The sequence below is a fragment of the Varanus komodoensis genome, unplaced genomic scaffold (assembly GCF_004798865.1).
Source record: "Varanus komodoensis strain SLA01 unplaced genomic scaffold, ASM479886v1 scaffold15, whole genome shotgun sequence".
Lineage (NCBI taxonomy): Eukaryota > Metazoa > Chordata > Lepidosauria > Squamata > Varanidae > Varanus > Varanus komodoensis.
In genome coordinates this window covers 14736513-14752589 of record NW_025335440.1, presented here as the reverse complement: position 1 = coordinate 14752589, position 16077 = coordinate 14736513, and the positions used below count along the sequence as shown (strand labels likewise).

General features: G+C 42.9%; 1 protein-coding gene across 10 annotated transcripts in view; it reads left to right on the top strand.

Moving 5' to 3' along the window:
* The window catches only part of DIP2C (disco interacting protein 2 homolog C), a 323243-nt gene extending 317764 nt beyond the window's left edge, over positions 1 to 5479 (top strand). For all 10 annotated transcript variants that reach the window (XM_044424777.1, XM_044424779.1, XM_044424783.1 and 7 more), the window contains one exon: positions 1623 to 5479. In XM_044424777.1, the coding sequence (XP_044280712.1) occupies positions 1623 to 1875 (253 nt within the window). In that variant the 3' untranslated portion in view covers positions 1876 to 5479. The remainder of the gene's footprint in view (positions 1 to 1622) is intronic.
* Positions 5480 to 16077: the final 10598 nt, after the last annotated feature.

The window sequence follows — 16077 nt, the reverse complement described above, 5'->3', positions numbered from 1 at the left end:
TGTTCCACTTGTTGCAGTCACTGGTAAGTATTTCAGGGTCTTTGGGTGATTAAAAGAATGGCCAGAGGACCACAGTGCAGCATACGCCTCCTACTCTTCTTTGCATGTGTGGAGTCTCAGAGGATATTTTTATTTTAAATGTCTTTCTCTCAGTCAACACCAACATCATGCAAGCCAGTTTTGACGTGACGGTCCATGCGATTTACCGTACACATACATGCACACAATGCAAACATAGGAATTGGTCCCATCCGTTGACTGTGGATTCCACCTGTGCCACCTCTCCGCATTTCAGTAGCCTTGTATTTTAGGAGCCTGCAGTAGATTAGAGAGCAGACCTTCTTGGGCTTTATACTCACACTTCTTTTGAGCCATTAGCCCATGCCTAATTGGGCAGCATATAAATCGGATCAAATCAAATCAATCACTCAGTCAATCAATAAGTTGCCTCTTCCCTGTACTGCTTCCTGGCTCTCACTTTCCCACTGGTGAGGCTGCTTTCCCTTTTGAACAAATGCACAGTAGCACGTGATGCGTGGTTAATCCCTTGGCTTTTCTTAGTGCCGAAGGTTGCAGACTCAGCATGTACGCACACGCACACATAACTTTTAAAGTTTTGGGTTCCCTGCTCTAAAGTGAGGGAGTATCAGGGTCAACACAGAGCTCCAGAGTTTCGTATTTATTTATTTTTATTTTATTTAAAAATTTCTATGCCGCCCCATTCGCCGAAGCCTCGGGGTGGCTTTAAAACATCAGTTAAAATATAAAACACTAAAAATATAAAACACATTAACATTATAAAATAAGTCGCCCTGGCCGAAGAATTAAGCAAATAATATTAGCAATTAAAATGACGTTTGAATAAAAAGGTCTTCACCTGGCGCCGAAAAACAAATAACGACGGTGCCAGGCGGACCTCTCTGGGGAGCGCGTTCCATAGATTGGGCGCCACCACTGAGAAAGCCCTCCTCTGAGTACCTACCCTCCTAATTTCCTTCACAGAGGGCTCCCAGAGAAGGGCCTCTCCCACAGATCTCAGGGGGCGGGTGGGCGTATATGGACGTAGGCGCTCCTTCAGGTATCACATGCAGACGTTAAATGTGTGTCTAGCAACTACATCTTCTTTTTAGTTTTTACTTCTTTTAGGAGAGGTACCAGGGCCTGCTTCATAGAAGCCCCTACAGAACCTCAGTAGGGTTTCAATTCAAACTTGCAAGGGGGGTTCTACTCTAGAGTGCGAATGGGGCAAAAAGTACGTAGCCACTTGACCCACATTGAAATAATGTCTGTTTTACTCCACAGAATGCATGTGATAAAGTGCAGTGTTTATCCTAATTAAAGAAAAGTTGCTAGTTTCTGTATTTTCAAGAAAGGCTTAACCTATTCTTTCTGTGGTGGTAGGATCAGAACTCAGAGGGAGAACAGGCTTTCTGATGTTTTATATAGGGGGAAAATGGCCAAGGAGCTTTGTGGCAGCTCCTGGGACAAACTTACCTACGCTATGCACTTTTGCGGACTAGAGCCCCCTTGCCAGGCACACGGAGTTTCTTTTTGCTTGGCCTGTGCGCGCACACGCGCATCGTTTCCCAGATACTAATAGAAGTTTCCTCTCTGCATTTCAGTGCGGTGTTTACCTGGACAAACTTGTTGGTGGTGGTGGTTGAGCTGGATGGATCGGAGCAAGAAGCCTTAGACCTGGTTCCTTTGGTCACCAACGTAGTCCTGGAGGAGCACTACCTGATTGTAGGCGTGGTGGTGGTAGTGGACGTTGGTGTAATCCCTATCAACTCCCGTGGAGAGAAGCAACGCATGCACCTACGAGATGGGTTTCTGGCGGACCAGCTTGATCCCATCTATGTGGCCTACAACATGTAGTCCTGCATCTCGGAGGCTTCCATGGACTTGACTCTAGATGTATAAAACACTTTTTTTGACGTACACAAAACCATGTGCTGATAAGAAATTGACGTTCTTCAGATTGGAACTGTTTCTATTAGGACTTACTGAAGCAACTCATTATTGGCGGGACATAAAATGTGAAATGTGTTTGTTTTACCACTACATTTTAGCACAGAAGGACTTTGGGGTACTGCCTTCAGTTTGTTGGAAAGCCCATTATTAGACTTTTTAAAAAAAGATTATTTTTTGCTTATTGGGATGATACTGCTTTCTAAGTAATATGGCTTTGTATTTTATGTTAAACTGAAGTAGCTAATTTTTTTTAATCTGCCCTCCAAGTGGATATTTTTGAACAGCTCATAAAGTGACTGAATTGTTTTTGGTTTGCTTGTTTTTAAATGTCCATAAAAATCTTTTCCTGTATGGATCCATTACTAATTTTAAGCCATTTTCTATTCCATTGTCTTAGGAAACTACATTGAGGTACGAGGAAAATACCCAAACAGCACCTTCTCTAATTAGAGTTTTTAACAGCTTTCTCTCCTGGAAATGCTGAAAGTACAAAGGCAAAAAGAGCCTTTGAATATTAGTGTTAGAATGAACAGAAATTTATAAATAAGGTGTATTTCAGCAAGGAACTTGCCGATATCTTTGTACTAAACTAAAAAGATAAAATAAGTTAACTACTTCTGTAATTATGTACAAAACCTTTAATTTATTTTGATCTCTTTAGAAGTATAAAAGAGAAACATTCAAGAATATTAAAGCTCTTGTAATGTTTGCTAATATAAAAAACAAAAGGGTTGTATTATCTTGAGTGGATAGTATCACATCAAATATATATATATGAAATATAAATTCACTAATGACAAAAAAGATTTTAAAGTTTTAAAAAGATGCAGTACTCATCACTTGCATGGTGTCTCTTTTCCCACTGTAGATAATCAAACATTATTCACAGACTTCAAGGAAAAAGCAGTCCTGGATTGCTAAGTATCCCTATCGCAAAAGAATCTTCCAGATACCAGCAAGTGAAACCAATTCTGCTGCCCGTGAGGCAGGGAGGGAATTTTTAAGGTCATGCTCCAGCCAGTTGGCCTGGTGCAGAGCAGAGAGTGCAGACCGGCTCCCGCAGGCCACGTGGATACAGTTTGTCCGTCCTTCGGTAGCGCCCCCCCACCCCCCATCCTGCATGCTGCTCTTCCTCCAAGCTTGCCGAGCCTCTCAGCTGGGCCACCCCGTTGCTTCGGAAGCTTTGGGCTCCCACATCTGGAGTTCTCCTCCCCCCCAGGTTGTGGCTTTGCCCCTCCTGCAGCCTGTGCCCTTGAGATTGGAGAACAGGAGCGGCCATGCTGGGAGGAAGGCATGGGAGGGCCCCGTCCTGCAACTGAACGGTCTTGGTCTGTTTGAAAAGCAGCAGCGCAACCTGCTAGGGGTGGCACCGGCGGAGAGGCCCCACGGCACCCCGTGGGAGCCCTTCCGCATTCTGCTTCCTGCGCACCTCGCAGGGCAGGGTTTACTTGCGGCCAAAGACTTAACAGTGCACTACGAAGGATTCTTTTCTTTTCCATGAAGGTGACAATAAATATTTGTGCTGGCATGTATGTTCATACACTTGTTAGACTTTTAGAAAAGGCAGTTTTGAAGAATAGCACTGTTTTTCTTAGCTGCATAATATCGTTGCACAATATTTGTCATCATTTTTTAAGTTGGTGTTTCTTTGTTGTTATTTTTCCCTTGTGATAAGGAAAATTGTTTGTTTGTTTGTTTGTTTTGGTGGTCATTTTGCACAAGAATTTTCATTTTTATCTGTTTGCCTCACTGCTGTGTTTCATTTTAGTAAGGGAGGGCACCGATCCAACTGCTTCACAGTTTGGGGAAAGGTGTTGTTTTAAGGGGGCTCTCTTATAGCCATTTGGTGTGGAGAGCAGTATAAAACTGTTCGCACAGCTTGGTGCATTTACTAATGTGTCCTTATGCCAAACAAAAGAACTGCAATTGATGTTGCTGGTAATCCCGTCCCTCAGTTCTAAAGGGAATCTGACGACAGGACGAACAGAAATGAATGGATCACAGCTGCCTTTTTTGAATCCATAACTCTAGTAAATTATATTTTCCATTTCTAGTTGTTCATTGCCTTTCTTTTCTTTCCTTATCTTTCCTTTCCATTTCTTTTCTTTCATTCATTCATTCTTTCTTTCTTTCTAAATGCTGGTTTTTATTTTATCCCAGTGTAACCTGTTTGACTTGTGTCTGATCTGAGGGTGAAGTTTAAACAACAGCAGTCCAAGAATGCTTTTTTAATGGTTCAAAATAATGTTAACTTGCTGACATTCATTACCGAATATGCATGACTAAGACAGTTGCAGGACAAAAGCTACAAGAACTTTATATAACATGTATAAGGAAAATATTTTGTCTACCTTTGCAAATTTCCTTTGTTTTTGAAGACCCCCACTTTTTTTCCGTTTATTTTTAAGGCAGGAGGGATGGGGGAAATTCCTTGAAGAGGAGAGATGGTTTCAGTCTGCATGTAGATCACACAGCATCTTGTCATGGCAGATGATTCTGTTTTTTAATTTTCAGTAATCCCTTTCACAAATTTCTTTGCCCTGTGAATATTCCTATTCATACTCTAAAGACCAATCCTGAAGCATTCTGTCAGAGTGGAGTTTTTTGTTTGCTTTTTGATCCCCTAACCTAGAACCTCTTTTCCCCCTTCAAAATGTCAAGTTGCCGTAAGGTTCAGACAAGCCATTGATTGATTATGAGGATAATTACAGTGTATGAACTAACTCGTGATGTCCTTGCTATTGCTGAACTCAGTGCTGAAAAATACAAATTTAGCTGTCATTTCGTTAAAGCATCACTTCTAACCTTGACCAAGTCAACTTTCCACTCCTGGGGAGATGACAAAGAACTGCAATGCAGTGACACGACGCAGTTAATAACTGATCTCTTCTGCAACCTGTCATCTTTGGTTGTTTTAATTCTGAAACTGAGGATGGTAAATGATGATGAACTGGATTCCTAGTTTTGTCGTGCAAGTTGAGAGGAAATAAATACACGTACCATCAGATTCAGCAATAAAGAAGGATTGTTCTGTATTAGAAACTGTACTGTAGATAAACCATTCATGAGAATGTATTAAAATGTTTGTCTTGTGACCTTGTGCTTTTGAAGTCAGACAAAACCATGTAATCAAACTGATGCACATGCACACCTAAAAAAAGAAAGAGGGTACACAATGAACATTTAAACACAAAACTAATCAAACAGGAGCAGATTCCTCATGGTGCTTGTTTATTATATATATTTAATCCTGCTTGACACTTTACCCAAGGGAAGACTGTCCCTTTTATCAGTTGAATGTTAGCAGCGTTATTTCATAGAGTGTGGTGACTGGTTAGAGAAATTCATGTAACTCAGCCAATCACAGTTTCAAATGAAAATTTTTATGTGCAAACGAACAGCAACCTTCTTGTATGTTAAACCACCAGTACGCTTTGTACATCTGTGATAACGCCTGTTTTATATTCAAATGAACAAATAAAAGCTTTTATTTTTGTTGCTCTGAAAAGGTCAGGTTTCTTTATTAATTAGGCAAGGCGTTTGTCCATTTTAAGGAAATTTTCTAGAGCCCATTATAAGGTTTTTATTTTTTGTTTTTTTAAGGTGGTTTATAAATAGTAAAAAATAAAATATTAAAGGTGCAATCCAATACATACTCGGACAGGAAACAGTCCTACAACTCGCAGCATTGCCCAGCCAGCAAGGACTGTTTCTATTTTAGTTAGTTATCATGTTTATATCCCACCTTTTTTTTCCTTCCAAGGAACTCAAGGCAGCTTATGTAGTTCTCCTGCTCCTCTCACTCTTACCCTCACAACAACCCTGCGAGGTTGGTTGGGCTGTGGCTGGGCCAAAGTCCCCCAGTGCCTTTTCTGACTAAACATTCATAGCATCACACCCTGAAACCATCAAATGGAACAATAAATCAGCACAGAATAAAATGGCAAGGAAGCACTAAAGCTCTGATTACACCAGCATGCAAAGTCATAAACTCTCTAACAATAAAGCAGCAGTAGACAGGACTCTTACAGGCTTGGTGAATAAAATCATTTTCACCTCATCCCTAAAACCCCCTAAGCCGCTCTAATTCGCAAGAGGGACAGATCTCCAGTCGTACCCATTGTCTCAACCCATGATCTGTTGCTGGGTCCTTCGCTCACTGCTGCCCATCTCAAATGCACCACTGCATTTTCAGGGGGCTGAATTGGCCACTATGGAAATAGGGAAGAAGATTCGTTTCCAGCAGTTTGCTTCATCCAGCTTAAATCTGCATCAAACCCCATACAGATTAATAGGGACCAGCCATGTTGCATATCTTGAATCATGCAGAAAGCATGGAGTGTTCAACCCCTTTCCCTCCAAGGTCTGAGTTCTATTTTGGGTAAGGTTCAGGGTCCACCATCCAATGATGAGCGAGCTGGCAGCAAAAAAGCTGCAGAGCCAAAATATCAGAATTACTCCTAGTAGCTTACCAGTAACAAAACCTTAGGAAAGCTGTCTCACTCTGTCAGAATGGGGTAAAAAAATTAACTTCCCAAAATATGGGGAAACACCACATGATGTGTGGCTAAAAGTTTGGGGGCTCGAGAAAGGAGGCACAGCCTTCTATGGAATACCCCAATTCTAGGTTGGTATCCCCAAGGGCTGGATGAGCTCCTTGGGCTTCAACTCCTGCACTGCTACCTTACAGAGAATAATGCATGATTTGCATGCCTAAATGGCTTGTGCTCAGTCCTTGGCATCTCAAACTAAAGGCCGACAGATACACAGGAAGCTATTTGGCTGTGCCAGCTATTCTATCTATTAGGAATCTATTAGGCTAGATAGGCCAGTAGTCTTACTCTGGGCAGAAACAGATTCTTCCAACAACTCTCAACTTTCAGGATTTGACCTCAAACACTAGACACTTAATTTTTATTTGAGGTGGGGGATGTCCAACACGTTTCAGCCATTCTCCGAAAAGAGCAAATGAAGAAATGCTAATGAAATATGTGCTACTTCCATTTGACAAGGAATTGTCTTTCTTGCTTAATATTTGATAAAACTGGAAGTGAGGTAGCCTTTGATGATTAGCACACAGTGATGCTTAGGGTTTGCTGGTTATGGAAACTTAACGGAAGTTCTGAAAGTCATTGGTGTGTCTGCTGCAGAAACCAGAGCGCCTTGTTGGGCCTTGGAGGAGCAGGGTGCAGGTGTTTTTTAAGAACAAGCTCCAGTCTGCTGTAGGCACAATGGGGAGGAATCTGGAACTGCGGTCCTGGAGCATTTGGAGAGCTCTTGAAGACCCAACAGCATCCTGTGGCTAATCTTCTCTTCTCTTCTCTTCTCTTCTCTTCTCTTCTCTTCTCTTCTCTTCTCTTCTCTTCTCTTCTCTTCTCTTCTCCTCTCCTCTCCTCTCCTCTCCTCTCCTCTCCTCTCCTCTTGTAAGAAGGTGCTACTAAAAAGGCTGGGATAATTTTCCTGTAATTTCCTATGTTTTCTCCGAGGATAACCCCTTTCTCCAAAATAGTTCCACTGGCAACTTTGATAGTATTTTGGATGGCATGGTGTGCAAGGTTTTGTTTATTGTGACACTAATTGATCATGTGCAGTTGTATCTGGCAGCCTTTGTTAAAGAACATGAAGTGGTAAGTAATATTTTGACAATTGACAATTTGCAAGACTTTTATATAAAACCTGCCAAAATCTAAATGCATACAAAGTGTTCAGTACGGTCAAATGCTGAAAATTTTTCTTTGCATTTTTTTAAAAAATCAATGCATTATCTGCAGAATGAAAATGTGTTTAAATTACGTGGGAGGGCAGATGAACAAAGTGAATCATTTAGATCTGTCAAAAAAAAAAAAAAAAAACCCCAAGAAAAAGAGCAGCACAACTGCTGAAGTTCACAACACATTTCATGGAAGGGTTCCCTTGAAACATGTGTGAACCATCTCTGTCCTGCAGCTTCCACAGTCAAGCAACCCCCCACCCCGGTGAGGACCAATCAAAGTCAGACAGGATGTTACAAGAAAGCAGGATGGGGGACAGAGATTTAAAAAATGCAAAAAAAAAAAAAAAACCCAGACGTTTAGATGTGAACTTCATGAACTCTGCATATTCAATGTCAGTGTGGCAGACAAAACATCTGAGGTCTTGTCTGTACTTTTAAGGAGCCCTCTATATCAATTGAACCCTTTCCTCAAACCAGCTTCAGCATCACGCGCAGCTCCTTTGAAATTCAGGCCGACTTTGAGCCACCAACCGTCACTGCCAGGCAGCCCAACGAAGTGGAAGGGGATTGTGGCCACCTGATATTCTGTAAACAAGGGAGCAAGATTATGCCTGGCAAGCTTCCTCCGTCTCGCCTCTCCTGCCTGTTTTGGGCTTCCCTGCACCCTGATGTTGGACATTACTTTGGGCATGGCTTTGGACTTGGACTCTGCTGGTGCCAGCAGAGCATTGAGATTTCCTGTTTGAAAGGCTGTCCTAGTCAGTTCTGGTCTATGGACACATAAAGGTGTTGCGCACAGGATGTCTGGCCACAACCTTCCAAGCTTTGGTGAGATGTACTGTCTCTCTCAAAACTTAAATAGTTAGATCCAGATTGATGCACTAGTGGAACTGGGCCTCCTGCCAGGTTCCTTCCCACAACAGGCCCACCAACCCTCTCAAAATGCTCCAGGAGACTCCCTGAATTGTTGAGGGTGGAGACCCCCAAATTGCATGTAGAGACTTTCCCCAAGTGGAGCCCTTCTTGAGAAAGCTCCCTTCCTCTCAAGGAAGGCAAAGCCAACCCTTACTAATTATCTCTAAATTTGCATCTCTACCTGTAAATGTGCATATACACATTTTAGATATCAGCATCCTCCTTGGCCCACCATGTTGGTGATGAATTTCTTCTGAACGGGCTATTTGTAAGTAGCCACCCAACACCCTAACAGAAAGCCTGTATGAGCTATTTATTAACACAGGTTAGCTTGGAGCCACATGTGTCTGAACTGGCATTGGAATGTGCACCTCAGATGAATGTGAGCAACTGACATTTTAAATATGGATGCAAGTATTTTGTGAAGGACATGAATACAGGTGAGTTCAAGTCATTTTCTATTTTTCTCTCATTCTTCATGATATTGACATCGCATCCTTTCTCCCTGGAGACTGAGACAGCTTTTCTCCTCTTCTCCATTTCATCCTCACGCAGTCCTGTGAAACGGGATTCGGTCAGTGACTGGCCCAAAGGCACCCGGTGAGTTTCATGGCCAAGTGGGGAACAGAACACCAAACCCTTGGCTTCCAGTCCTACACACTGGCAACGACACTCTGCTGGTATCAGCACAGTGGAATTTCTTCCACATTTCATTGCCTCGTTTTCCAGCCTTCTTGTGCAAACTGATTAAAATATGATGACACTTAAGAAGCCAGTGGAATTCTAACCTGGTTAAGCTGTTGTCCCTTGACCGAGAAATGTGCACTTCAGGTGTGGAGACTGTGCCAGTTGAGTGGTGACCTTTTGGCACAGGACAAATGGAAGGCAGCCGGCAGATGCCGTGACCTGGGTGGGAGTTTCTGACATCTCCTCGGTGGTACAGAGCATCTGAGTAGGCCAAACACCAAGGGATGCTCAGCTTAGTAAACACTAGAGTGCCCTCCAGTGGTCACAATCCTTAAGTTCATTCCTTGTTCAGACCCAGAAGATTCAGTGCCAGGGTGCAAGTCTGTGAACAAGTGTTGGGGCAATGTATATGCCTAGTCCTTAAGCACATCACTCAAGTATGTCTTCCTTTCCCTCCTCAATTGGGGAATCCCGTTCTTTTGGGCAGATTCATTCTTCAAATGCATTCATTGCTGACTCAATGGTAAGCCAGGCCACATACCCACAGGGCCTCAGCAGGAGTGTCAGAAGACAGGTGGCTGAGTTCTCAAACATGGTGCCAAGAAGCCCCGCAACCCAGCTTTTAGGTTCGGCCAGAAGTACTAATCCAGAACTAAGGCATATTTCATTGGGAATGATGAGGTGAGCAATGGTGAAATCTGCAGTGCTGTCCAGATCTGTGGGATTACAAATTGCAGCTTGCCCTGCCACAGTGCATTTATTAGTACTATTATTACATTAATTTTTCTTTCACCATTTATGCTCATGCAAGGAACCCAAGTTGATTTGTTGGAAGGTTGTCCTCATCTCCATTTTATCCTCACAATAACATCCCTACCTAAGAGTCAGTGACTATCAGAAAGAAAAGTGAGAGTGAGAGAGTGGATTAGTGAGCTTCCCGGCTAAATGGGGACAGATCCTGGATTTCCCAGTTTCCAGCCCAGCATTCTAACCACTTTACCACCCGAGTTCTCTCCTTCTTGTATGTATATTATACATACACATGCAGAAGCCCATTAATCCAGTTATTCCATTTCTATACCACCCAACAGCTGATGCTCTCTGGGCAATTTCTACAATAAAGACAAAAATACAAAAATAACATTTCAATGCAAAATTTAAAACACTATTTTAAAACATTGAGCAACTATGACAAGAAATATTAACATCTATATATCACCCAATTTGCCAAGAATCACCAAGGTGACTTAGTTCAACATAGCTAGAGGGTATTAATTCAGGAAAGATGGATATGAGCTCTGGAATGAAAGAGATGGCTACAAAATCAAAGCAGCATGAAATTAAAAAATAGAAGTGACATGCTATAGACTAGCCTCCTCTGTCTCCTTTTTGCTCCACAAATAACGTTCCTTCAGTGCGCTGGATTCAGCCAAAAGCTTCAGCGCATGCAGACACAGCTCACTCCTCTTTGACTGCTCGGACCCTGGAAACAGGCTTTGTTATGAGACAGACCCATAATCCCTGAGTCCAGCATTGTGGACGCTCCCTGGGCTCAGTCCCTGGCCAGGACCCTCTTGCTCTCACGTTCCTGCCTAGATTGGCTTGTGGCAGCTGGACAAGGGACTCTGGCAGGACAGGGCTTTCAGCACAACAGGCACGGAGCAGAGAAATGGAGGGAAACGGGAAAATCTCACCCAGGCCCTGAGCAAAAATGGGCTCTTGGATCTCAGTGTGTTTATGGCAGGCCCAAAGTGGGGCTGCAGAAAAAGCAGAGGGTGAGTCCATCCGGTTTGGAGGCCCTTTGAAGACAGAACTGCAAACTGCTTTTTTAATCAGTAACCCTTCCACCTTAAATGCTTCACAGAGGTTGAGGCTACCTTTGGAGAAGAGGGAATGGGGTTCTCAGGAAACTGGGCAGGCATACTTGCTACAAGGTAAGTTCTGCTCATAGTAAGTGCCTCCAACCACTTTGTGGGGGCTCTTCAGCTTCCTGCCCCCACAACAGAGGCTACAAGCTATGAGCCCAGCTGCATGAATGCCTGTAACCCTCCCTTCCACTCCCAGGCATCACTGGGAAAGTTGCAGCTCCAGATCCTTGCACTTTTTCCAATATGCATGAGACTTTACATGCCTGGATTGTCAAAAAGATATGTGAACATAAGTTCATAAACTGCAGAACTGCTTTCCTGTCAAAAAGGCATAGGAGATCACCCATAATGCAGCTTTTAAAACTTCAGGTCCAAGTTTGGAAGTGCCTTTGGCAGGGAGATGGGAGGGGAAAAGAGAGTGTGTGGAAAGAGGGTGGAAAGATGAATGTAACTTGTCCGGGGAGTTATGACTTCTTTGACTCTCTTCCAGCCCCCAGTTCCTGCCGTGAAATAGTCACCTTGGGCTTCCCAAAGAATTATTGTTTGTGTCCTAATGATTTAAGAAGAGGCTTTAGGCAAAAGTGTGATGGATTAATTCCCCCTTTCCGTGCTTTCATAGTGGGGTTTTATATAATGCAACAATGAACACAAGAAAATTGAGTTGCTTTGTGGTTCTCCCTCAAAAGCTGACTTCCTCGTCATATTCTCTTGCTTGGCTGTCCAAGTCTGGGAAGAAAAGAGGTTGTTGAGCTCTCAAGAGTCAGACAAAACAGGTTATGGGAGCAAGCCCTAGAGGAGTGCCCATAACTCAGGGTCAGAGTCAAAGGTCTGGCTTGCAGTCACCTCCTTTCCATATACACTCAGGTTGGTTCTACCCAAGCAGCGTAGTAATGGAAGATCTTGGTCTAGTACTTTGGATGGTAACCAACCACAACTGGGTGGAGAAAGAAGATGAAGTTTGCTCTTAGCTGGTCTCTTTTTTGCTATTCCATAACTTTGTCTGGGGTTCAACTTTCCCCATGGAATACAAAAGCTTGCTGAAGGCAGCAGAAATGGTGGGAAGAGACCCAACATGCTTACGGAAGAAAGGAGCTGACAGATTTGCTGTCAATATGTGCTCACAGAGCTTGGGTTTTTCATTGGATCAACTATACTGAAAGAATGGACTTTTCTGCCCCATCCTTGTGCTTCCAGCCCACTGAAAGTGCTACCTAGAGAGTAAAGAAAACCTGCTGAATGGGGTGAGCTGGTGTGTGTGTGAGAGAGCGAGAGTGAGAGCAATTGGGCTGTGCCAGGAAACAGAGCCCTTAAAATCCGAACCAAGGGAGCAGTCACAAGTTGAGTCCTTCCTCTTACAGGAGGCAGGTTCTGGATCCAACCCCGACAGCCCCTGCTGCTCAGTTTGGGGGGATGCATGCTCCAAAACATGAATAATAAGGTGGAGGAATGGATAACATAAAACTGAAAACCCAACATGCATATGGAAACAGTTCTAATCCAGGACATTTGTTGGCCCAGTCGCTTCATGCATGTATATTACTTATTCAGTTTAGCATCTTTGCCCAATTCTCTTTGCCAATCTTTGCCCCAATATATTCAGAGTGACTAACAAAGCGATCCTACTGAGATTACTCTCAGGTAAGTGGCATACACTTGAAACCTCCAGTTTCTACCTTGAGGAAGTCTTGTTGCATACATACGCATACTAGCATAAAAAGATCATCTCAAGGATGATATCCAAATCGTTGCAGTGGCCAGCAACTCTGTGGACGATTCCCTCTCTTCTGGCAATGTAGAATCCAGACAACAGCACACTGGAAGAAGCAGGGATTTCTGAGTGCAACCTACTTCTAAGCTAATATGTTTGTCAATGAGCCATGGCATCCAGACCCACCTCCTCAGTCATTCCCCAAAGGCTGGGAAGTTAACTTTCATCCCACAAATCAGTGCGGCTGCCATGTGGGATCAATGCTTTTAATCCAATTGATCTAAGTGGGAGCTAAAATGTTCTGAACAATTCAAACTACTGCAGATCAGAGTCTATTTCCCCGCTTAATGAGGGTTTGCTCGTAAACAGCATACAGACCATACCAAGCAGTGGCGCCTTCTGTCTATGGAATCTTTAGCTATTTTTAGGCCACATCTGTGGTATATATTACTCCAGCACATACATTGATATTGTTTTAATTTCAGAGATTTCCTGCTTAATTGCAACAGCTCCTGATTTCTGCAGAGTGCGAGACAGCAGACTCTAACTCCTATTAGCCTACCAAAGAAGCAAACACCTTGCAGGCTGTCAAGTTAAAGTTTTACTAAGTTTTTCAGTGAAGCTGGGATATTGTAATCTTAAATTACCCATTTGCCTGCGAGTTCTTCCTTTCTGAACCCTATGTGCAAGCCCCAAACAGCACCTCAATGTGGGAGGTGAACAGGATGGCTCCTCGTAGACTAGGTGTCCCCAAGCCAAAGTGCCCACAAGAATTTCCAGGAGTGCCAGTAAATATTTACACTGCCTTTCAACCCCTTTAAATAAGTGGGGGGCGGGGGGAGAGAAAAGAAAAAGAAATTTAAAAATATACCTGCAGCTGATCAGCTGCTACAAGAGAAAAGTTTTCTTCCCCAGGGCAGCCTTGCCCCCTTTGCTCTCTCCACCACTAATCCCAGCTTCTAGCCTATTTCTCTCCCCTCAAACCCTTTGCCTTGCAGTTTCCCCCTTTCTTCCACCCTCTAAGCATCCTAAGAAGCCTGTCCTCCCATTTCTTCCCTTTCTTTCTCTGCAATTCTTCACTTTCAGACTCCAGCCTTGCTTTTTCTCTCCCTTTTGCCTTGCTATTTCCTCCTCACTCCCAGACATGTCAACCTCATAGTTTCTTTCCCTCCTAATTTTAGTCTGCTCAATCTCTTTCCTATTCCATTTCTTAGCCTTGTTTTTTTTCCACTCACTTCCCAGCCCCCCCTTTTTTTTGTTAACATGTACACAGAGAAACCAAGTGAGCACTTTTCTGGACATCTGATGGCAGGGAGTAGCAGCAGCACCAGGTGAAGAATGGAGTGCCTAAGCCTGGCCATGGTTAGTGTAACATTCTCTTTCCTTTTGGAGCTGGTTTTCCTTTTCTTTGGCAATAGAAACTCATTACAGTTTCTATTTCATGTAATGAGCATTATGCAGTGCTTTTGTGGAATCAAATGCATAGATTGGCTCTGAAATTCAACCCTTCCTCCTCGTGCACTTAAGTTGCTTGGATGAGTAACTTGCCTTTACTCCACTGGCTTTCTCCACTGTTAAAGGAAGCTCAGTTTAATTATAATCAACAGGATTTGCCTAAGCTGAACTAATTTTGTCTGGATGAACCCCTTTATAACCAGATGACTAAGACCAACATGCATGCCTAAAAATATCCTTTCCATTTTGCAACTTTCTTCATGGAGCTAGTCCTTGATTTTAGCATTCCTGTACTTTATAGCCTTTTCGACATTGGCTTTTCAGCTAGCGACAGTTTAAATTATAGCATTTTTTCATAGACACTTCAACTTTCTCTATGAAAATGTCAGATTTTTAAAAGTTTATTTTTTCATATTACATGCCTTTCCACTAATGATTAAATTTCCTTGGTGTAAGGATGCCCAGCTCACTTCTGGTTTGAGACTTTCCCTTTTGGCCATCTCCTTGTCATACATTTGGAAAGCAGATGTGTCTGTACAGAGATCACATATGTGAATACACTCAACAAAGCTAAATTCAGCAGAGGAGTCTTAAACTGGTGTAAGTAAATCCCAAACACATGATCTGCTAAGCACTAGGGGAGAAGCCAAAAACTGGGCTATGGGCACCCCCTAAGGGAAATCAGGAGAAACTTGCTGCAACTTCTGGAGGTTGGTGTATTGGATTAGGATAGTAAACAGCTAGTTTTAAACACAATCATGACTCAGGGCTAGGCTAGCACAGTAACTGTGTTCCTGTTTGCAAATCATTCCACCATGTCCCATTTGCCACCTCAAATGCAAGCAACAAACTAATTCTCAGGAAAGCTTCGCATTTTTCTGTTCTTACGTTTGCATTCCAAAGTGCAGATATGCACACTTCCGTAAATCCCTCCCCAAATGTGCATTTCCATGCTTTAGCCAATGGGAGAAATGCACCCGTTTCCTGTTTGGGGGAAGAAAGGCACTCTCAATCAGGAACACAATGAGCCAAAACAAGCTTTGAGGAAGAATGTAAAGAATCTCAATGAATTTGAACATTGCATGCTCATCCATCCTTATTTTGGGACACTCATTATCCCTAGGTGCAACCTATTTTACAGGGCTGTTTTGCAGACAAAGGGGCAAAAGACCATTAAATATCCTGCTCTAAATTCCATTGAAGAAAGGCAGTTTACAAATGTAAGTGAACTGCAGTAAGAAGTAAAATTAAGCCTCAGCCAGCATTTGTCAAGAAGAGTTCCATGTACAGGGAAATATAAGCTCACCTAGAACACACTAAGAGGCAATATGAATTCATCTGTGACAATCTTCATAGTCTCCCCTTGGCTTCCAAGAAGGGTCAACTTGAAGAAAAGGGACTAGCAAGGGCAGACACTGCCTCAAGGGACTGTGTGTTCATGGTCATCATAGCAGGGTCCTGGTGAAGCCTATTAACAGCCCTCAGAAACATTTATAACTGCATTTTCCGCTTACCCAATCTTTATTCCAACTTGGTAAGATTTAGGGACAGTTAGGGGCTGAGAAATCAAAGAGAATGAGCAGGGCTACATCAACTCTGTAATAGGACTGTAGATCAGGCTTTGGTAATTGTCACATGAACAGCGCCTTTGCCTGTACTCACCCTCTCTGAAGAGAGGCATTAAGAACATGAATGAAGTCAGTGTTGGTGTGCTCATGTAAAAGACCAAGAATAACATAACACAGGAAAACTCCAAGTGG